General features: G+C 41.1%; 1 protein-coding gene across 2 annotated transcripts; it reads left to right on the top strand.

Moving 5' to 3' along the window:
- Nucleotides 1-3,021: 3,021 nt before the first annotated feature.
- On the top strand, nt 3,022-22,813 carry LOC117742498 (voltage-gated potassium channel subunit beta-3-like). 2 transcript variants are annotated; one of them, XM_034549932.1, is made up of 14 exons: nt 3,022-3,317; nt 17,981-18,024; nt 18,110-18,147; nt 18,435-18,514; nt 18,744-18,788; nt 19,236-19,280; nt 19,367-19,410; nt 20,920-21,006; nt 21,102-21,187; nt 21,300-21,420; nt 21,523-21,617; nt 21,761-21,881; nt 22,485-22,573; nt 22,724-22,813. In XM_034549932.1, the coding sequence occupies exons 1-14, from the start codon at nt 3,022-3,024 to the stop codon at nt 22,811-22,813; spliced, it is 1,281 nt and encodes a 426-aa protein (XP_034405823.1). The 2 variants fall into 2 exon arrangements, with proteins under 2 accessions (XP_034405823.1, XP_034405822.1); XM_034549931.1 differs by lacking the exon at nt 3,022-3,317 and adding an exon at nt 8,094-8,404.
- The last annotated feature ends 1,222 nt before the right edge of the window (nt 22,814-24,035 follow it).

The raw sequence follows: 24,035 nt of genomic DNA, 5'->3' as shown, positions 1-24,035 counted from the left end.
CACGTTTCGCTTGGCTGACCCTGATCCGACTGGATGGAGGTCCAAGAGGATGCGCACACATATTGCTGTGTTTTTTTTGTGTTTTTTTAAAAAGCATACAGAGCGATTTGATGATTGTCTCTGTCCATGAGCACAAAGACACCCCCCTCTCAAAGTGAAGCCCTTCTCATCTGTTTGAAACCCATTATGAACAAAATGTAAATGCTCCAGATATCACCTGTGTTTTTAGGCCAACCCCGGAAGTTAGTATAGTATAGGATACTGATAGGATACTTTTCTCAGCAACATAATCTTCACCAGTCACTGTTATGATTTGTGAAGCATGGATACAATTGATGTGTAAAACGTCCAACATTAAGCTATAAAAGAACTACAAAGCTGTGAAGGCAGAGTCGTCTGCAGATTATGTTTTGTATAGCTCGCACAGTCAGTTGTTAGAAACCGCCTTTTAAAGGAGGCGTAAAAGCTTAAGAAATTCACGAGAGTGGTATTTACTGTAGTGTTTTATATTGTAGGATATGACCAAACATTTCCCAATTCCCTTTCAAATAAAAATTGCACCAAGTCTATGCCCGGTAGGAGACGAAGCACTACCGGATCATAAAACACAATAATGGGAAGAAGAGGGGAATCTAGGCCGCCATAAGTTCTTAGGGACTGTATGAACATTATTAGAGGGGGATGGTTCTGCACGGGGTTGTTCTTTTTTACTTATCTGGGTGGGTGGAGGAGTAATTAAATTTAATATCACCAGAATTGTTTGTCAGAAGGTGACCACCTTCATTTTATTCAGCTCATTTTAACAGAAAGCAAAGCAAAGTCGAATTTATCAATGTGTTGGCAATGTGAACATTATTTATTAATGTTCATATTAAGGCTTGAATTGGAAGTTAACCATCCTAAATAATTTTCTGCATTTTTGGCCCATATCGTTATATTAGTTTAAGATATTATGTGAAGGATGTTTCAGTTTTAGAGTCACAAGGAGGGTACAGACAAATGATGGACAAACTATGCATTTTGTATTTTAATTTGGAGATCATGTTCAATCATTTTCATGCAGTCCCTTGAGTGTGGTTTTGTGAGTTGCCACCGTGACTTTCACAGACCCAGTCCCGCATAGTCCCAGTAAAATGAATCTGACACCAGCAGTACATCAGTGTGGTGCTGGAGGGTGAGTAACGCTGAAGCATGGGATCCTGAACCCATCTCACAAACAAGCGAGCTCTCCACCATCACTGTACAGCATGTAAGGTGGCAAATAATAGCCAGACTGCATCACAGTGTTGTGCTCTATATTCCTGAGCTACTACTATATTCTCAGACTGACTAAATATACCTTTGCACAGTTATGCAACAGTTTACTAAAAAACAAACTGCTCTAACCCAGATATCTGACAGTTATACAATGCGGAGACAAGGTTTGCTCACACGAATGCAAACATATATTTTTCACCTGCGATAATCCCATTGCGGAGAACTGCCCCTTCTGTGGCCCGGAAACACTCAGGGGGGTAATTCTTACTGAAGATTAAGTATGACCTCCAGCAGCTGCCTGTGGTCAATCGAAAGAGCGATTATAGCTGCTTAATCCCAGATGATCTCTGCTTTTAAAAGCCACTGCAGCAAAGTCAGGGAGGACCGCAGTTTAGGAGTCACGCCTGGCCGCCATGACGACTGGAAGATGAAGGAACAGGAAGAAATAGACAGATGCAATAATTGATTCTCAGGCGGTCGATGAGCTTGACTTCTGTGTACTGATGCACTGGCATCCATCCATTAGGTCATTGATAGTTCTTTGATCCCATGTATCCAACCTTTAACCCGCTGTACAGTGTGACACGTGTGACAAGCATGTTCACTAACTTCAGACTCATCTCATTGTTTTCCTTTTGAAACAAAGATAATCATATCTGTGCATGTAGAATCCTAATACCATCTGAGAGTGAATTACTTATATTCATGCAAGATGCATTTTACTTTTACAGTACTGAGATTTAACAGCTATGCCTGAAGAGATTATAAATTGGATTTCTTTGCACACATACCGTTTACAAGCGAGGTAATCCTCTCCATCAGCAGCACCATTTTGTAAACTGCAATTTCCTGTTTCTATCGGATTTCTGTTTGTCTTTAGTCTCTTTAATATCATTTCATTTAAGTGCTCAGATGATGTCCGAACCTTTGTTTTATGAGTAACACATCAGTGGTGAGACATTTTATTTGAAAGAGGTTTACACATTCTGTGCTGCTTTATGGTTTGTGTGAAAATCTGGCGCTGGGGGTTTGCACATTAACCCTCAGCACTGGCCTGAAGCCACGGCCAGGCTTTGGGAGGATGCCACTCTCTTTTTGTTTGAGCCAACAGGAGCTGGAAGGCAGTGGGGCTGTTAGTAGTGATGACATTAGCCCTGCAGAGAAACTGATCAGCTCCACATGGAGGTAAAAAAGAAAAAAGGATAAATTAATACTCAGTATTTGAAGAAAGTGTCAGAGGGGTGAACTCTCACAGCCTCTGCTGTATTTCAGATTATATGACTGCCAGAGAAGAACAAATAATTCACCCGGGCGCTCTCTTAATCTGAATAAATGTAAGCTGGTGGGGCATCAACACAAATCCCTCTTTTAAGAGATAAAGAGAGAAAGATGCTGGTTGCTTTTCCTATCCGTTTTGACTCAAAGAGGCACCACACATCAGCGGGAGCCATTGTCTGTGACTGTGTCTTGCTCCTGAAATGTTAGGACTGGCTTTGTCTTTTTTTGGATTTAGACTCCACAAAGGAGCAATCAAGACTTTTGATATTTTACAGGTGCTTTAAGTTCTTCTTTCCAGCGGTTTGATGCCTGACATCCTCGGGCCGGATGTTTCAAATCTTCACAAATCTTTATCAAAATAGCTCTGCCTTGTTGTTTTGTTTCTAACTCAGAAGCACTTTTTGCCTAAAGTAGATGTAGCAGACAAACCTGAGCCGCAGAGACAAACGCTTTTCATCAGTTTGCAGCACTTGTTTCGACATAACAATGTTTGCAAGCCGAGGTGGTAGTGGAGGAGGTAAGGGAGGGAAATACTCAGTGGAAGACCTCTATGGAATCAGTAAGAAGCCCAAGGCGTCGTCCTCCTCAGGGAGCATCGTGGCCAAAACTGGAGCCCGGAGCAGCAAGACTCCGGACCAGAAGACCGAGTCAGAAGCCCTGGCTTCTCAGATCCTGGAGGCGGCACACAGGCTGGTGGAGCGACGCCGACTGGAGCTCTATCTGAGAGAATGTGGCCTCTCCCTGGCCGAGTGCGAGGCTGAGCGCTCTGCAATGACTTACAAGTAAGAGTGGAAAAATAGAAGTGCAGCAAAAATAATGATGTGAAACCACAATGTGATTTGATCGCGGAGAATAACAAGATGACAGGCAGATAAACACCTGATAATTAAACCTCTCTGTTGCATTCATGAATAGGGAATATTATAAATAAAACATAAAGCTTTAATACCTACAGTCGTAATAATAAGTCAGATTTTGAAATGCTTCTAAGCGAGGAGAGATTGCAGGACGAACTGAATGTTTGAGAGAGTCGGACCATCTTTGAGCACTCAGCCATCTGGGGATATGACTCATTTAAATAACATGCTTAATACTTTTTTTGTGGTATATGAATTCTGCATGAATTGTTGAGTGTTTGAAGAGGCTTCAGTTGAAGGCAGAGAGTGGAGACATCTTTCAAGGGTGAAAGAAAATGAAATAGATTAGCAATTTTCTTTTTTCCACCAGTGACCTAGAAAATAAATATCACACTTTTGATGAGATTTCAAAGCACAGCAGCACTGGATAAATGTGTCTGGACTGCGGATCATGTTGACGCCAGATACATTAACTTACATGGGACTTGTACGTCAGCCATTGTCTAACTTTCTTCCAAACAGACAGCTTGACTGGGTCACCAGCAGTGGGGCATACGTTTAGGGTTAATGATGCATGATTGACAGCAGGGGACAGGCAGTTGGTTGCTACTCTGTTTGTATCTCTCAGTTTAATGTGTGCAGATAAAGCTATAATTGGATCCATGAATCCATTTTCACTGGAACATGTGCAAAATTAAACTATAAAGAGGATAAGAGGACACACAGCAGATTGTTTTACATATGTTGTAGCTTTGTTTGCATTTTTATATCAGTGGCTTCTTTTTGAATGTCACTTAATTGATTTACTGTTGAAAAACATATTTTGGAAACATCGTTGCTATGATGTGATATGACATTTTAATTTCATTATCTATATCTGAAACAGACTCACACAGCATTTAAGAGTGCAGTAAAGTCGCCTCTAGGTGGCAGCGTCACTCCAGTGTGAAGACAAATCAGAACTGTGGCTCAATGACTCAAAGCCAGGGAAGAAACTCAATCTGCAGTTTAAACAGAATCATTTGTTCGTGCAGTCTCAGAGATCATGCCTCATATACTCTCTGATCTATTTGCAGTGTTTTGTATCAGCAAACATTTGATAACTGATATAAACGAATGAAGTAACAGAGGATAATGCAGTTGAGATACTTCCACCTCTGGCAGCGCTGCTTCCATCTCTCGAGCTGTGAATTTGTGAATCGTGATGGCAGCAGTCTCTGAGTGTGTCATATGTTTGGTTCATTTGTGTAGCGATGCATCCGACTTGAACTCCCACCTGACTGAAAGTCATTAGTTGTAATCAACACAACAGCTCACAATCTACCCCATAGTTCTGTCTAATTTTTCCACATCCGCTCATCTCTTGACTGCAGAGCAAATTTGGGAAAGTAAGACAGATACTTTAATTTTGAAAAACTGAAAGGCTGAAAGTGTAATCTTGTCTTTCACTAGAGAAAAGCTTAAAGGTTAGGCATATTTAAACAAATTGCAATTTGTCAGATGGCTTCAGAATGTTGATGGATTTATCCTCCTAAAACATATGTAATATCATGTCCTCTGACTGTCCTCCTTGGGTTAATCTTAATGCCGGCTGAATTGTTTTAAGATGAACCAAAACCGCAAGAAAAACAAGATGTCTGAGGGAATATATCAAAGTTACAGATTCAGAGATAACTGCCCTCAGCTTTGCTAAACTACAAGCACATTTCATGTTGAGGCACAACTCAAATATTTCTCAGCATTCTTTATTTTTGCTTCAATCCAAGGAAGTGAAAACCAGCTGTTCATCTCTGCAGGCACCAGAACAATGACACTGTGAGAGATGTGTTCCTTCTGCTTGGAAACATTTGTTCATCTGAAAACTAATATTCTCCATGTTATAGAGTGTTATCTTTACCACTTGTATGTTTTTAATGACTTTGAATGACCCAATGAGGTCAGACACCCTTTTCTAATATGGCATGATAGTTATTCAACACCTTTTGGCAGAATACCTCCCTCAAATAAGAGATTTACAGCACAAGAAACCTCATTGTGTGAATAATCTTGAGCATTTTTTTTATCAAGGACGAAAACTCGCCCGATTATAGAGGATCACAGTCAGAAAAGACGAGAGCTTTGCCTTCGAGTCTAATGACAGAATTGTATTGAAAATCTTCCCCTTCAAGGACGTTCTCATACAAACAGTAATATAATGTATCTTCAGAAGAAAGATGGTCATCTATCTCATTTCCTGAGACGGCAATTTCATACAGCCTTCTAATTTGCAGAGAAGTGAATATATGTATTTAAAGACACGTTCACGTGTGTTGTCTATCAATACTGAACTTAAAGGGGAGCTCCATAGGGCCATGTTGGGTCTGAGCTGTTGAGCAGGTTGTGTCATCGCATTACAGGGATGATGGCCATTGTTTGGAAGGTGAAGGTTAAGCCTATGTGTTGATGAAGATGTAATCAGAGTGATGATGTAGGTGTGTCTCTCCTCACTTCATGGTATTTTGTCAGAGGTCTGGAACACAAAACAGCGCTTTAACAGGACAGGATATCATTAAACCATCTTCTCTTATATAATGTCACGGTGCATTCACATTTTTATTCCGCCCATGCGGCTGGAAAACGTCCCCGTCCCAAAATGTACCAAATAGCTCTTTAAAAAGAGTCCAAGTTACAGTCTGCTGGCAGCTGACTGCTCTGGGGATCATCCCGGGACTGCAGATTGCTCTAAAGCCACATTTCATTCGACACGGCTCTGAAGAACAAATTGACAGAAAGGATGAATGTGTGTTCGGAGTGCGTGTCTGCATTTCTATTTGCACAAGTGTTTTTTGCAGGTTGTCTCTCTGTGTGAAGCAGAGAGAGAACAAACACTGACTGAAACTTTTTGGATTGACAGTCATCTCTGAAGTTATGGCACCATAGACTGTAAACACAGCCTTGAAGGTGCTGTTATCATTGCCTGGCCACCAAATGACACATCAGTTTTATTTGGACGTGATGTGATCTGATGCAGTACGATATGATACGCTATGCTACGTGGTGATGTGATGAGAGGGGACTTAGAAGCCATGTATCTTTGTGGTGAGATGATGATGATGATGGTGCAGTATATGGTGTTTGGGGATTGGTATAAAAACACAGCAGATCAAGTGAAGAAAAAAGGACTGGTTTAAGGGGGAAACGTGGGTGTGGTATAAAGAGAGATCCCTTGAAAAAGAGAGAGAGGCATGCGCGGAAATGATGATGGAATTAAAGTGATATAATATCATTAATGCGATATCAGGCCCTTTGTGTGCCACTATGAAGAAATTGCATGGATGGAGGCAGACTACTAGTGTTCAAGCTCCAGTACCATAATGTGATGAAATGTATGTATACACCCGCTTGATGACAGAGAGAGAGAGAGAGAGAGAGAGAGAGAGAGAGAGAGAGAGAGAGAGAGAGAGAGAGAGAGAGAGAGAGAGAGAGAGAGAGAGAGAGAGAGAGAGAGAGAGAGAGAGCATCTTGAAAAAACCCACATTGCTTGTGTGTCGTGAACATTTTTGGAGCCCCTGTAAAAAGGAAGAGGAGAAGAAAAGAAAGTCGGACTGAACTGACGGACTGATGCAGAGGGAGGGGGGCACGCGGCGTTGGACATGTCTGGTTTTTGGGCCAGTGTGCCGGCGTTTTTTTCCAATCCGTGCACGGGGAGATTTTGTCGAATAACGGGAGAACTGCACAGCTGCTGCCGGTATGTGAGCGACTTCACACACTGAAGGTAATAAAAGACACCGGCTCGGTGTTTGCTGCCTGCATTTGCTTCTGTTTCCTCTCTCTCTCTCTCTCTCTCTTTCTCTTTATCTTTCTCTCTCTCTCTTTCTGTTGCATCAATTTGATGCTGCGTGAGGGTGCTGGGCGATGATGCATCGGCGGGCTTTGCCTCTGTGAATTCGCATCACATCAAGTCTATTCACCCCGCTCGGACTGATCACCTCGGCAATGTAAATTACAGCAATTTAAGTCTTCTTCTTCTTTTGCTGACAAGTCTCGCGACAAAAAAAAAAAGAAAAGAAAAGAGAAAAGAAAGGAACGAGAAATGCCTTATTTCGACGCGAGGTGCGAGGATGCCTGTAGCTGTGGTTGTGTCATTGCTGCGGCACACTCCGGAGCTCCTCGGCTCGAGACAGACACAACACACCTCAGATGAAGAGAAGACAGCGAGCTACCTTGTGCTTCACCACCCAACATAAGCCATACCAGCCCCGTGCGTGTGCGTGCGGGAGAAGGCCCGCTTTCTGTTGCACTGAGGTTTTGGGGCTTCCCAAAGAAACTGCCACATCCCCAAATCCGTCTGAGGACTGCTGTGAGCTGATAGGCTTCCTGGTGGCTTCTGGAGGGCAGCCCTGATGCATCTTATGAGCGTGAGAACTCTGCGGACCCTTTTTGCCAGGTTTGCATCACCAGACAGGAGACGGAGCAGATGGTAACTCTGTGTGTGCCATGTTAGAGGCTGGACTCTTGCCTGCGCCCTCCAGCTCGCAGCCAAAAACTCTGACCTGCCCTGTCTGAGCCCTTTTGTATGAGCATCACTGCTTCGCCACAACAGCACAACAGGAAGCAGCACCAACAGTTTGCAGACATTATTGGTTGTGTGATTGTCCCCACCCCCCACCAAACCCACCCCCCCTCTATCAAAATAAGAGCCCCCCAGAATCCAGGGTCAGGATGCAGGTGTCCTTCGCCTGCACTGAGCACAACCTCAAGAGTCGCAGTGAGGACCGACTTTGTGGCCTTCGCACTGCCCCACCTCCTGGAGGAAGCAGTGGAGGCGTAGGGGGCGGTGGTGGAGGCGGTGGTGGCAGTGGAGGAGGAGGAGGCGGTGGAGGTGGTGGAGGAGGAAGTGGACAAGGGAGCAATGGCAACTACATGTCTCAAGGCTCGGTCAAGACCAGGGAGGGGCCCGGGTCCCGTCATACTCCACAGGGCCATGCCCACATGAAGGAGGCCATCGGGCGCCACACCAGTATGAAGTATAGGTGAGTATGGGGATTAGGAGCTTCATGGGTGGAGGGTTGATCCACATCAGAGGGATCTGACTGGTTTTCATTTCACTTTGATTATCTCGGCCTATTGACCTCCAGATTATCCCACATTTACTAGATTATCGTAACGAGCATCAGTGGCAAATCCTCTGCCAGCCAAGTTATGAGGTGGCAGGTTCCTCTCATCACGAAGCTACATGCATCCTGTAACATATTGTGCAGGCTGCCTACACATCCATTAGCGAGCACTCAGCGAGCGCACACACTGCAGTGATTATACTGACATTATAAAAAAGGATATCAACGCTTAGAAAGCGTTTGCACTGATGGATGTGAAAATGCTTATATAATCCATAACAAACAGCCATGTTATCGCAGTATAACAGACAGTATGCATATAGGAGCATCTGCCATATAGGCTTAGGTGTTTTATGCAGATTCTGCCCTGGCCTCTTGCTCTTCACCACAGATTAATAAAAAGAATGCCTCCACTACAAGGTTTTCTAAAAGTACCTCGGGACCCCGCAGCTTTTCTTCGAGGTTTTAAAAGCATTTTATTTTTATAAAATAGATTTGCAGCCGGGCATCTTATGCACACTCCAGGTCTCAGTTGTAATGTAGAGGGAAAACAGACCAGATAAACCGCAAGAAAGGGTTTTTTCTTTCTCTTTCAGTTTTTCTCTGATTAAGCTCACCTTGATGGATCAGAGCTCCAGTCTAATATGATGTTTAAAAAGGAAATGAGGCACAAGATGACATCAGAATATCTCCACTACTGTTTAATCTCCCTTGAGAATTGCATACATTCTTCTGATTGTGTTATTCTGGTTGCTCTGCTCTCTCTGTAAAAGTGCCGGTATTAGGGACTGCAGCAGTACAATAAGTCTATAGAGCATATGGCCGGCTCCAGTTGCCAGTGGCAACACCCCAGGCATTGCCTTTAGTTTTTGTCTGCCTTATCAGTCGGCTCAAAGCCCCACCACCCGGCCACAGAGTGCGCTTGTGGCAGCAGTGGTCGCACATTCTCCATTTTACACTGCTGTCACGACCACGCTGAGGTCGGGAAGGAGCAGGATCTACATAAAACATGTCTGCATGCCATATGAATGAGTCTGTGTATATCTGTGCAGAGACATGGTGGAGAAAACCCCAATAGAGCAGAGTTGAACAGTTGTGAGTAAATCTGCATCTGCAGATGGCACCCATCGTTTCCAGTCTTGGCGCTGTTTGACTGCTTGTTTTCTAATGTCCCCCGCTATGTCATTAACGTGAGTATTCATCACTCAACGGCAGGTCGCAGATGATGGCACCTGCTGCCAGTCGTCACTCCCATGAGCCCCTGATGTTACCCCCCTGGCCCAACTCTTCCGTTTGAATCTCTCTTCATCTCCTTTCTTTGATTAACAGTTCTCAATTTCTGACAATTAAAAAAAAAAAGAAACGACAGGGAACACTGTTGCAGTGCAGCATTCTCTGTTTGTTAAGTTGAAAATGTGTGTGTGTAGTTTATAAGATACGGAGAAAGGTGACCAATATGCAAACGTGTGTAAACAACAGAGAAATAAGCTATTGTCAGGGATATTTTAGGACTATATTTACTGCTGCTGATGTCTAAAAGAAGCGTGCATAGATCAATATTTATAGGCACAATTGGTTGGATATGTCAGTTGCTGTTTGTTAACACAACACTCAAAGTTGGCCCCTCCTCCCGAGCTCAGTGAGGGTCAGGGTGCTCGCGGTCAGTGGATGAAAGCCAATGAACCGAGCTTTGTCTGCTCGTCCCGCTATAGTTGAGTACAACGCAAAATGAAAAGAGAAGAGGAAATACAGACTGAGAGCAGAAACAAACACTGCCTTACACGTCTATTGAGAGGGATTATTTTCATATGAGTATAACATCCTACTCATTGCCTTACAAAACATTATCTTTCAATAGTTAACATAAAATATACCTTTGAGTAATGGTCCAATATTGTGATTACAAAACTGTAAAAACCTTTGCACCCACTTGTTCAAGAAAACCAGAAAGTTACCTGGAATCTAAAAATATGTGTTCACGTCAGCACATTTCAAATTCCTGAGTTTCAATTAAATGTGTACGGTGTATTGATCAAACTTCAATAAGCAGATAAGCAATAAGTATACCAAGCAGAAAACTGCAGATACGGTCTATTTTCTTTCGGGACCTGTGGAGGTGAGGCCAGTCTTCGGCAGTACTGTCTGTCACTCAACAAATTGTCCGTTTCTATGGTAACCAGGCCCTCTCTGTTCTGCAACAGCAACCTGGTAAGCAGGTCAGGTACATTTCCAAGATAGATTTATCTGCCACTGTTGGACATTTTTCATGGATTTTAGTGAGGGCCGCAGGGCACATTGTGTCAGTTGGAGATAGCTGGATGCAGCTGGATGCAGCTATTACGATGCATGAGTGAGAAGAGTTGGGAAGCTTAACATTGTTAAAGAAGATTGTGGTTGCAGACTCTAAAACAACTTTAAAAACAGCAGGAGAGACAGAGCTCTCTGCTGTTTCTAAATGCATCGTCATGGTTTTCTCAGCCCTGAACATTTGGCAACATGTTGGTTCTATGCAGTCAATTTAGCAACTTGTTAAAGGGATAGTTCTACATTTTTTGAAATATACTCATTGGTTTTTTTGCATGAGATGAGAAGAATGATACCACTACGTATCTGGTGAACGGTACCCATCTTCCTGTCAAACTATTCCTTTTACATTTCAATGGCCTCAGGTAAACCTGAAGGTCTCCTCCAATCTTGTCATAGAAGTCGATGTTAAATAAATTTCCAGCAAGCTTTTGTAATTTATTTTTTAATTACCTTAAAGTAGTAATGGCAGCAGCTAGTGGTAGCTGTTGGTCCCCTGACCTCGCATCTCAGGCAGGTCTGTAGACTCTCTTTTGGATATATTTTGGTCGATTAATTCTTAGTTTGGTTTGATTAATTCGTCCGTGGCTGTTTTGTAAATGTCTGTTTATTTGGGGGAATCTTTGTTTGGGGGTTTGATTTAGTTTTTGACTCTACAGTCAGCCAGAGCAGGTTAGTGGTAACCCAGCAACTCGACCGTTGGACCACCGGAACCGTCATGGATCATCAAACTGTGCGTAATAAACTAACAGCGTGCTGATCACGTCTAACGTCTGTGTGCCGCTACCACTTCAGCTTAATAGCTCCAATACGTTCCTTTAGACTAACGTTGGGAGCTAAACCACCAAGTGATCTACTTAAGCTAACCAACCCCAAAAAAAGTGTTCCAATGATTAAAAAAAAGATGCTCACGTTACTTAATTTAGCAATTGTTAGCTAGAAATTGTTAGCTTGTCAACAAGCAACTAGTGATAATAGTAATAGGCTAGTAGTGGTGATAGTAATAGTATAAAGAGAGATAAGTATGTGAAGGAAGTAGCTTATTATTGATTCATTGGTCAAACTAAGGACATTCATCACACTTAGTCTAAGTTGGATTTCTATGAAAAGCCTATGATTTTTACTTATTACTAATTATTTTGTTTTTATATTATTTTTATTATTTCCGGTTATCAGTTACAGACACCTGGGTGCTTGTCCCTGCCATGTTACAGACACGTGGGTGCTTGTCTAAATCGCTCTATATTTACAACTTGCTGCTCTTGATTTCTTCTTGTACTTTGATGGCCTGTAGTTGTCTAAAAGTAAAGTCAAATGTGTACGCTAAACTAGATGTTTAAACCAGATAACAAATAGAAATGTCCAGTGACAGTTGATATGCCAAAAAGTAAAACACCATAATAATGATACTGCCTAATATTCAGTTGCATTTTGAGCTGGAGAACAAGGCTTTGCTTTTGTGTAGAGATTTGAAGTGTCCTGACATTCAACTGTGCAGAGAGGCGCTGTTCTCTAGCAGAGTACTCTTGAATGGTGAGTTTTGAAAGCCTGAACTCTCAGCAGCTGATGAAGTAATGATTGAGTTGTACTGATGAACAACCCTGTCAAGTTGTACCGATACATTTAGGTCCTTTAGTGCTATTAGACAGTGATTCAGCCCCAGTCTTATAACTCACTCAGTTACCCTTTTATACACGCTGAGGGCACAATGAATTCACAGCTTCAGCTTGTTAATTTGATCCCAGACTATTTACTTCAACGTGGTTTTAGAGTTGCCTCATACATTAAAAAACTGAAGCAAGCAGACTATTTCCACTTTAAAAACCCTATGGACGCCATAATAAATACCAAACAGTTATAAAATATGGACTTCACAGTGTGCAGTCATGATGAATATAACTAATTGACTAATAATGAATTGCTTCGGCCTCATTGTCATCATGATTTTCATTGACATTGGAAAAAAGAACCAGGGTAAGAGAACCAGATAAAGAGAACCAGTGAAAGAGAACCAGAGAAATAGAACCAGAGAAATAGAACCAGAGAAAGAGAACCAGGGTAAGAGAACCATGGAAAGAGAACCAGGCTCGATGCTGCAACAACCTTGACCTTTAACTCTCGCTCGCCGGCTCTTTCAGTTTCCAGCTGACTGAACAGATCAGTGACGTGACTTTGATGTCCTGCATAAGTTTTAGGCAAAGTAACCCAATTTACTTGCTTAATTTCATCCTGTCTCCTAATCCAAATATATAGAAACTATGATCTGTTTTTGGCTGTTAAACGGCAAACATCTGGTTGCTTATTACATCTGCCACCTACTGATATATATTAACAGGTTGCTGAATTATAAATCATAAAAACATGCAGTACTTTAGATCGATATTTGCATAGCTGCAGGGTTGGAGACCTTAAGGTTTTGTCTAAAACGTATCACTTAATCTTTTCGAAATGTGAAGTGACTGCTGGGTCAGTGTTGTTTGTTGAGGCTTACGTTTGTCAATATTTGCCTGTGGATGGAAGCAATAACAGCAGCAGTCAGCAGGCTGGTTTCTGCACAGCGAGCGTATCAGGACCAGAAAATCCACATTACGTTCTCTGAAAAGTCTAATATTGTCTTTCAGCAGAGACAAAGTCATTATAGCATGTCATTATGTAAGTGTAGGAACACAGCCTGATACAAGATAAGTCATGTTAATGTCTCAAAAAGTATTTAAATATATCATCTAACTTTTAAGATCTTTGTAAAAGCTCTTTGGAGTCTCAGTTACTTCCATAATTAATTTGTACCCAATATTCAGCCGTCTGGAACATAGACATGCACTGCATATGTAATTTCAGTTTTTTCCACTAACTTCACTATTTAATTAATTGTGGCAACGTAGCAAAGATGCAATAAGAGAAACTAGGTAAACTAAAGGACGGTGGGACACTCAAAAACATCTTGGCGACAGCATTTGATCATTTTAAATTCATCGAGCTGTCAGAGTCTACATTTATGAGGCAGCGGACCAGACATATCTTTCCAATATTCGGCTTAATACCTCGCAGAGGACATAATGCAGGTTGGCAGTGCACTGACCCTTTCAAACATAAACTAACTATACACTTGTCCCACTTATAATCAGGACACCTCACCTTTCCTTAACTGTGTTGTCTATGTTCTTCCGTGTGTTATTGTAAAACTAATTGCCTTCCGGGGACAAAAAGAAAGTTGACGTTGACACGCAACATTAGAACGGAGCAGCTGAGATTGTGTGGTGTGTACGTGTGTGTGTGTGTGTGTGTGTGTGTGTGTGTGTGTGTGTGTGTGTGTGTGTATGTTTGTGTGTGTGTGTGTGTGTGTGAGAGAGAATCTGCTTCTTTTTCTTTGCTCTGCTCAGTGTATCTTCATAATTAGGACAGACCTACTTTCCTAAATGTTTTAATATATTTTCAATATAACTCAATTTAAAAACATTACACGACATGAACCGTCTGTTGTTTAGCTTAATTCATTAATAATAGCTGAAGCAAGAATTAGAGCGCTGTCAGAATGACACTGGGTCCTTGTCCCACAAAGTTAATTAATTTACACAATATACATTCTCTCACTTACAGTGGTATCTAGCAGTGCAGATATTAATTTCTTTTGTCCAGGTTGTGAGATGTAAAACTCGAAAATGCCTGCCTCTACATCAACACAATGGAAGTGAGGGGAAGTCTGTTTGTGGGGCTCCAAGTATGCAATTCAACAGATGTCCTTGGTTATGCTTTTCAGAAATAGTTCATGGGGATTACCTAGAGTAACAAGGACACTGATCATAGGAGAAAGATGTTGGTGAGAAAAAATAATGCAATTTGAGCACCGCAAGTAAGAATTCATTAGCCTCCTTTGTTTTGAGGCAGAAACTGAAATCTCTGTGTAGGTAAGAAAATGTGTTCTTTGTAATTTGGGTAAATGACCCTGAAACAGTGTATACAGCATTATTAAAAGAGACCAGACAGTCCACCACCTTTCCACAGTTGGTGCTCAGAAAAAATGTGTATGGGCACACACACACACACACACACACACACTGACGTGAGTGTTATTAATATCTAGGCGTGCTTCCCTCTGGAGAAGAGCCTGCTCAGCATGTGTGTGACAACTGCAGGGGGAAAGAACCTCCATCATTTACACCTAACCATCTGTAAATAGGGTCTTCCTCCTGTCTCAGGTGAGAACTAAGTGTAAATGTCAGCACAGGTTAAAATGCCGACTACATCATGACAGAGCACCCATGTGCCTGCTTCCTCTCCCCCATTAACAATGTATGGAACATCCAAGTCCCTATAATCACATTTTTCTGAGTTCATGAATCATGGCGAGAAAGAAAATAGATGAGTAAACACAGAAAGCCCCGACTTCTAAAAGCCACAGAGAAGCGTCTGTGTTTCTGTGTGCCCTGCTCACAAGTGCATTCATGCGTGACTGCATGTAGATCTGTGCCCGTGGTGGAGTGTAATTCCCTTCAAGCGTGAACGTTCACATGAAAGCAATGAATCCCCCCCCCCTTACTCTGCCACAATATAGATCTTGTTAGTTTTTCACTAGTCAAATGCATGTCAAATGAAATATAGGTTGAGTGTCTGCATGCATGTGTGTGAGAAAGAGTGAGAGAATGTCACGGGAGATAGTGAGAGGAAAGAGGGAGAGCATGTGTCTCTCCAGACTTGCTGATAGTAATCCAGCAGACTGCAGCACTGCAGCGGTTGAGTTGAGAGCTGGGAGGGGGCGGCCAGTTGTCATACAGAAAAACAATGACATCCCTACATAGCCCAGAAACGAAAATAAATTGTGTGTTATGTGGCACGGCAAGCATGAAATCACCCACTAATGCAAACTGGTTTCTCTTTTGCTCCTGTAATGACGTGCCCATACTAACATGTTATTCTGTCAGCTCTGTGCACCTATTTTCTTTAAAATCCATATTGAATACGAGCTCATTGAAACAGAAAGAAAAAAGCATGCACTTGTGTAACACTTGTGGATGCTACCGGATGCTTGACATGCTCTCGAATGCTGACTCATGTTTAGTTTCTATTTGTCACACATTACATTTGTAAAATAACACATAGCATTCTGTTTTTCCATCATGGTGCTCTTGTGTGATGAAGGTAGTTAACACAGTCAGCTTTATTGATGCAATGAACATTTACCACAAGCAAGATAGCCTTGTGCTAAATAATATGGGGTGCATATATATATATATAGATAGATAGATAGATAGATAGATAGATAGATAGATAGATAGATAGATTGATTGATTGATTGATTGATTGATTGATTGATTGATTGAAGGATTAGTTTAAGACAAACACATCTCATTTATGTACTATGTAAGATGTGGCATGTTGGGTGATGGACTAAAATATTATTACAATATTTTGGGGTTGCTTTTATTGGTTCCACCTTGTCAAATGTTGTTTTGACCAAAATCTCCCTTGAACCTCCCCTGACTGAAGGCACAATTTGATGGATGTCACAAAACAAAACAATACCAGTACAGCAAAACCAAACTAACGGGAAAAAATCATTTTAATATTTGATTTGAAAAAGTCTCTGAAGTGTGTTTTCTCCCATGTGCCTCATTTATATTTACTCCCAGTGTTCAAAGTGACTGTCAGTGTGTGAGAACATGCTGAGCTGTCATTGGTTGACATATAAGAGCCAGAATACCATACAAGGAGACATCAACATCAAACCCCACTAACAGTTTCCCCTCTCTATAACATCCCTGACCCTCCACCTGGGTGCTATTTTGACGAGTTTAAAGGAATGACACAAACAATACGCGGCTCACACCCACACTGCAGCGCACACCCAAACACTGACGCCCACGGGCATTAAACACGCACACACTGGGACACACGCTTACATATGCAGGAATCCAAAAATAGCTTAAGGTCAAGCATTAAAAATAGACTGGAGAAAATAAAAGCAGGACTCATTCGACTGAGTCTAAATGCTCTGACAGTCTGTCTTTCTGCATTTGGCTATTTGTGGCGGACGCAGGCAGGCGGAGAGGAGAGAGGCGCTGGAGATGAAAAGACGGCGAGCAGTGAGTTGCACTGCAGTTCTGCTGCTTCTCCAGCTGGCTCCCCGGCTAATTAGAATGGGGGAGAGCACGCATTGGAGGAGGAGAGCGAGCATGAAGCCCACATCACTTTCAGCCGTACGTGAAATGCATCTCTCTTCTTCTCCGAGCTCGGCCTTCAAAAATTCAGCAGTCTGAATAATAAGATGTGGCATGTTGGGTGATGGACTCTTCTTCTGCGTGTGGACCATTTTGGGCCATTTACCGAACAAACCAAATAAGCTTTCGAAGCTTTATCTGAGCTGAGCCCGGCTCCCTCCAGCTGTTTGCCTGACCTCGTTTTAGACACTGAACTGCTAACATACGAAGGATGAAAGGTCAATTGTTCAGAAATAATTAGACGCAGGCTGTAATTTAACCACAGGCGAGAAAGACTTTCAATCAGCAGCAATGGTGGAGGAAGTATTCACATCCAGGAACACTGTGGGAATAATTATCTTCATATTTTGTGATTTTATCTTGTGTTACACTTCAGTTTTACTAATAATATAATAATTATTGTTATTATTATTATTATTATTATTATTATGATATTATTATTTTGTCTTTATTTATTCTTGGTTCATGTTGATTGAAGATTAAATCACATTTAAACATTAACTTAACATTACCACTAAAAATGCGATTAACAAATGTGTATATATGGATACGTATATATATATATATATATATATATATATATATATATATATATATATATATTATTTTCTATTTTTGTATTTCACTTGAAACTGTTATGCCCATCTTGCACTGAAGTTCTTAACAAAATGAGAAAATATTCAGGATAAACAACAGGATATCAATTGTTTTCAGTATCTTTAGTACACAGTGACAAAACCAAAGTAGTCGTTTTATTTGAGTCACAGTAGCACTACCAACATGTTAAAATACTTTGATACTACTAAACCTACTACTACAAAGTATTGTGTGCAGCACCTGTCATTCACACACATCAGCATACAGTAAGGTGGGGTCTCGTCTGTGTCATAAATGCCCACACATCACACCTTCTGTTTTTCATTTCTGAGCTTCACAGATTGTTCTTTTTCTTTCTTTCTTTCTTTCTTCACAGGAACCTGGGGAAGTCGGGCCTCCGTGTTTCCTGCCTCGGGTTAGGTGAGTTGGTTTGAAGGCAGGATAATATTCATCTCTGTTTCAACCCCTCAAACAAAACCCCGTCTCCGTCTCTCCTCTCGTTCAGGCACCTGGGTGACGTTTGGATCACAGATCTCTGATGAGGTGAGCGCTCTGTTGTCTCTATTTGTATGAGAAGTTGATTCCTGAACGCCCTCACTCGTATTGCTTTCGTGGGAAAACACTGAGTTCAATCTGTGTTTTTCAATTATAGAAATGTCTGAAAATCCCACAAACCTGACGCCGAGAAACTAAAGTAGCTCTGGTGCAATATTAGATATTATCTCTACTGTATTAGCCTCTCCGCATCGTGCCCTTCACGGACGACCTCTGTGTAATTGGAATTTGTCTACCGTCTCCCTCTCTCAGTCTCAACGTTTGTGTTCCCCCAGATGGCCGAGAACCTGATGACCATAGCTTATGAGAACGGAGTGAACCTGTTTGACACCGCCGAGGTCTACGCGTCTGGAAGGTCAGGCTGCACTTATTCCTCCAAGCAGAGAGAGAACAACATTTGCTGCAGTTTTTCTTTTCCTAGAATGTACTTTTAAGTCTTCTTCACATCCTCTGATGCAACTTCTCTCTTGAGGGTTTCTTTAGCACATGACATGCCTGCAGAGTTCTTGTATGATTCAACTTTGTTGTGCAGCAATCTGAATTTAGCATCAACCTATCACAGTAAATGATGTGTTTCTCCACAGAGCGGAAATCACTCTAGGGAACATTATCAAGAAGAAAGGATGGAGGTGATATTACTCATTTTTCAAAACTGACTCACATGCTCATTTAAAGCTTTCTAACTCTTTTATGCTATGAATTTACGTTTTGACATTTTAATAAAATAATCCCTTGCTTTTCTGAAATGGCCACCATTTTTATTACTGTTGGAAAAGGCAAAAGCTCAAGGGAAATTCATACTTTTTACATAAATGGGGAGCTTTAGCCTCAGAAGGACTATAAAAAGATTCAACAGTTACCATTTTAAAATAAACACTGGTGGCTGACTTGCCGGTCTGGGAAATCCTTGAGATATTTTTATTGGGAGAAAAAAATGTATCCACATTATTGTTTTTTATGTACCAATGATTGCAGGCATGCAGAAAGAAAACTGTCAGAGGATCGAAGATTTCAGACCAATATTCTTTTAAATAATTTCCTATGCTACGCTCCTAATCCTCATATTTCTTTGACAGACGTTCAAGTTTCGTCATCACAACAAAGATCTATTGGGGAGGCCAGTAAGTATAACACTATAGGGAAAATCATTGTCTCCATTCTTCCTTTCAATAGACGCTCAATCATTTGCGTTTGCATCTCTCCACAGAGCAGAGACAGAGAGAGGACTCTCCAGAAAGCACATTATTGAAGGTAGCATATTTTTATTATATTAACAGGGTATTACCTGAAATGTATTTATAAACAATCATTGCCTTATACAAGAAGGCTCAGAGTTATCTCCAGGAAAGAAAAAAAACATCAAAATGTCTACATACAGTATTTGCTTAACCTACGTTTAGAGATCAAAGTTTAAAAGAAAAGTTTAATTTGATATGTGTGCACTGTTCGCCTCGCTCAGTTAAAGCCTCTCCATGTCTGGTGCCACAGTGAAAACGTCAATATGCAAATCAAATAAACTACCATTGTGCAAAAAAAATTAAAAAGTGAAGTCCTTTTGAAACAGTTGATGGCTGTAAGGACATGTTACTGGAGTGCTTGCTGGTAGGAGATGAGGAGCATTAATATAGAAAATGTGAGAAAGTTGATGAAATACAGAGTGAAATCAGATGAGGATGTTTTGGTGGATTGCCATCAGATATTGTCTTTCAAGTCAGACAAAAGTACACAAAGTCCAGGGGTTCAGATGAGGTATCAGTGCCAATAACATCTCAGGATCAACAGGTATATCTTTCCAGACACTTAATCAGTTCCCCCTGCCCAAAAATAATCCAAAAGAGGCCGTTGGCCTTATATGTTTTGTTGCCGGCCCTCATATTTGAACTTCATATTTCACTTAATTTGTGGCTTCAACCTGGAAAGTGGGCACACAGAAGACACAACACATTTGAGAAGATGAACATCTAACATAATAGTAACCTGTAAAAATAATGTAATTGTTGCCTCCCGTAAGGCACTGGTTTGACCAGTTAAAGTTATTCAACTATTTCTTGGGAATCTGTATTGTCAAGATATTGCATAGATGGTCTTTTTTTTCTTTTTTTCGTGCATTCCCCCCACTCTGACTTGGCTGTAGCCATGCTAGCAGTGCGGCAACATGTGTCTGTCAGTCCACCACTTTGGTCCAGACTCAATTACCTCTGACATGTCTGCTGCACTTTGTGTTCAGGACTAATTAGCATAAGGGATAGGCGATAATTCAATATGTTAATATATTGCCTTTCGATGAAAAATCAGATATTGTGATACACAATCACGTCGCTCCAATTGATATTAACAAGCCCATACAATATTTTGAAGGAATATCATTCGAAGACTGCGATTTTGTTTAACATCACACCTCAACGTAAACATAAACTTAACATTACCGCTAAAAATGAGATTAACAAATGTGCATAGAAATATATATATATATATATATATATATATATATATATATATATATATACAGTATATATATTAGTATTTTTTTCTTAACTTCACTTGAAACTGTTATGCCCATCTTGCACTAAAGTTCTTAACTAAATGAGAAAATACTCAGGCAATAACAACAGGATATAGATTAAGATTTTCATTTTCATTTTCAGAGTGAGCATGTTTTTAGGATTTCGCTCAAAGCACCACTGTGCCAAAGTGCAGAATCATTATCCATAATCATTTTGATGATGATGACGTCTAATCACTGACCATTGTTTGTAACAGGTTTACGAGGATCCTTATCCAGACTCCAGCTAGATTATGTGGACATCGTTTTTGCCAACAGAAACGATGTCAACAGTCCGATGGAAGGTCAGTTACAGATGTTTGAAATTATTATTCCTGATTCCTTCAATCAATTGTTTAAAAGAGTGTAATGTAAATATGATGTATGCTGTGATTTACAGAGATTGTACGGGCCATGACGTTTGTAATAAACCAGGGTATGGCTATGTACTGGGGAACATCACGCTGGAGTGCCATGGAAATCATGGTGAATGGCGGCCTCACACTCAAACAAGCTCACTCTTGACAAATTGAAGGCTGTCAGGTTATGGCATGAATGCTGATCGGTAACCATTTTATCTCTGCCTGTTTGGCACCAGGAGGCGTACTCGGTGGCACGCCAGTTCAACCTGATACCACCTGTGTGTGAGCAGGCAGAGTATCACTATTTCCAGAGGGATAAAGTGGAGGTGCAGCTTCCTGAGCTCTACCACAAGATCGGTCAGACAATCCTCAGCCTTGCAGATCTATCCATCTGTATTCTTTGAAATTGAAGGTTATTTCTGTTTCATTCAAAAATCTGCTCTTTTTCCACACTTTCAGGTGTAGGAGCAATGACCTGGTCTCCCCTTGCTTGTGGATTAATCACAGGGAAGTACAGCGATGGTGTTCCAGAGTGCTCCAGAGCAGCAATGAAGGTCAGTTGGATTTGACTGGCTCTCCTCTGGGATTTCTCTCACTGGAAATCCGCCTCAGTGTAATTATCGCCCTGATCAGTGGGATATTGCAGTGAGAAATCAGTACTGTATTAATGCGTTTCTCCATTTTGCTCCTGGTGAAGGGATACCAGTGGCTGAAGGAGCGAGTGAACAGCGAGGAGGGCCGCAGGCAGCTCGCTAAAATCAAGGAGCTCCATCTACTGGCGGACCGACTGGGCTGCACCGCTGCACAGTTAGCCATAGGTACAACAACATGACTGTGCAGACATACAGATACTCGGTTTGCTTTATTGTTGTGTGACTAAAGGTTTAAATTGATCGTTTTTACGTTTGCTTTTTTCAAAGCTGAAATGTTTTTGGGGTATAAAACTATTGATTCAAAATGTTTGTTCACATATTTCACACATAAGATAAAAGTGTTTTGTGCATAGAGAAAGTGAAGCAAGAGATTTAGTGCTTCACTCACATGTTTCCTATGGGGCCGTCTGCCTTTGTGCAACTACTTTACTCCTAATCAATAACGTAACTTTTTTTGTACCCATCTTTGTGTTTAATCAATAGTGTTGAGAATGCATGGTTTGTCCATCATGTATTCTTGCCCGTCTGTTATGAAAATTGGTCATCTAATCTTAGGTCGGAATTCTGATGCAAATATGTTGGATATGTATGTATGTCAGGTAGATACGTGTTTAATCTGCTCATTTGACAACACTGAATGTCTAATTTCTGCAAACAAAAAATGTTGTTCTACACTTTTTCTTAGGTTATCACTGATATCACTCACTTTAACTGAGTTTTTTTTTTTCTCTCTCTCTCTCTCTCCTTTTTATTTAATTTTTTGTACAGCCTGGTGTCTGCGCAGTGAGGGAGTCAGCTCAGTACTTCTGGGTGTTTCTAATACAGACCAGTTACTTGAGAACCTGGGTGCCCTACGGGTAGAATTGATTTCCTTTTTTCATTTGATGTTAATACAATTTCCTGACATACTGACCCATAATTGTAAGAACCAATAGTTACTTATTGGTGAGCATTGTAAATGACAAAAAAAACTAACTAATTACCTTTCTCTCTTTTCTTGCTTACAGATTTTAACCCAAATGACCCCTCAAACTATTACTGAGATTGATGCCTTGCTGGGAAACAAGCCACACTCGAAGAAAGAGTTGCGCGCTTGAAGATGCAAATCTGAGTGACAGATGATGTTTCGAGATGATGAAGAAGACAAATGACATTGGGAAACATCGTTTTTTGCTCTGCTGTATACTCAACAACTTGCATGTCCTCAGCAACATTATGCTTCCAGTATGTGCGCATAACCATTTTGCGCAATACGTTGTATCATGTATGGAAAAAAAAGATCTCTCAATTGGGGAAAAAAAAGAAATAACAGGTCATACATTGCTCACTGCCGATTGTTCACAGCTTAATTATTTCTACAGAGGGGAGTCTCTACTATCCAAAGAGACCAAGGCAGGTTGAAAGATATTCAACTAATGTCAAAGCAGATTTGACTCGTGTTAATCAAATGTATCTAAATCTAAAGTGGATAAAACCACCTTTGTGCTAAAACTTTAAAGTGTGAATGGTGCTTTCATCAGACATGAGTCTCCTCCCCTCACAGCTGCCTGTTATTCTGTATGTTTAGTACCCAGCAGCCAGAGAGCCAAAGGTTAGTACTCATGTGTCTAGCCTAACATTTCCCATAGTGTGCATGTGACTGGTCTGCCACGCTCACTGCTTTACAGGGTTGGGAACAATGGACTACTTGTAAAGTTGTCGCAGTAAAAACAAAAAAAATGGATGACATGTTTTAAACATTGATTTATTACTTTGAAAGTAACCAAATATTGTGAGCATTTTTACACATGCCGAAATAAGGATGGCTCAAATTACTTGATCTGAATTAAAAATGAATGGATTGTACTGCAGCGGTATTTGATACACTGGCTTTTTAATTACAGTGCATTACGTGAGTTATTAAAATATAAAATTGGCAATCAGAAGTGGGTAAGATTTTGAAAGTAACTTTCCCAACCCTGCTGCTTTCTCAGCAGTCTATTTGCCTCTCCTGTTTGTAAACTGTGCGCATGTCCCTTTAAGAGAGAATAGCCCTAACAGGGTGTAAATGTGGCATGGCTTTTATGGCTTATGTAGATTTGCAGTGCCCTTGTAAGCCATTTCTTCTTACTATAAATGGTCTGGCAGTTTGATCGAGGATCTGTGCTGGCGGGCACTCTTGCTTTCAAGAATCTGCAGTCTGCAGACACGGCCGTGTGTCCATCTGACGTATGGACGTTGTATTGTCCTAAACTGTATCAAAACTGTGAAGAGCATAATTGATCCTAAATCAGAGGTTTGAGGCGGTTGGAAAATGTGGAAAGGTCACTGAGCATCCGA

Source organism: Cyclopterus lumpus, chromosome 14 (genome assembly GCF_009769545.1).
Source record: "Cyclopterus lumpus isolate fCycLum1 chromosome 14, fCycLum1.pri, whole genome shotgun sequence".
Classification (NCBI taxonomy): Eukaryota; Metazoa; Chordata; class Actinopteri; order Perciformes; family Cyclopteridae; genus Cyclopterus; species Cyclopterus lumpus.
Note: the sequence above shows the minus strand (reverse complement) of the source record. Positions and strands in the feature narration are given on the sequence as shown.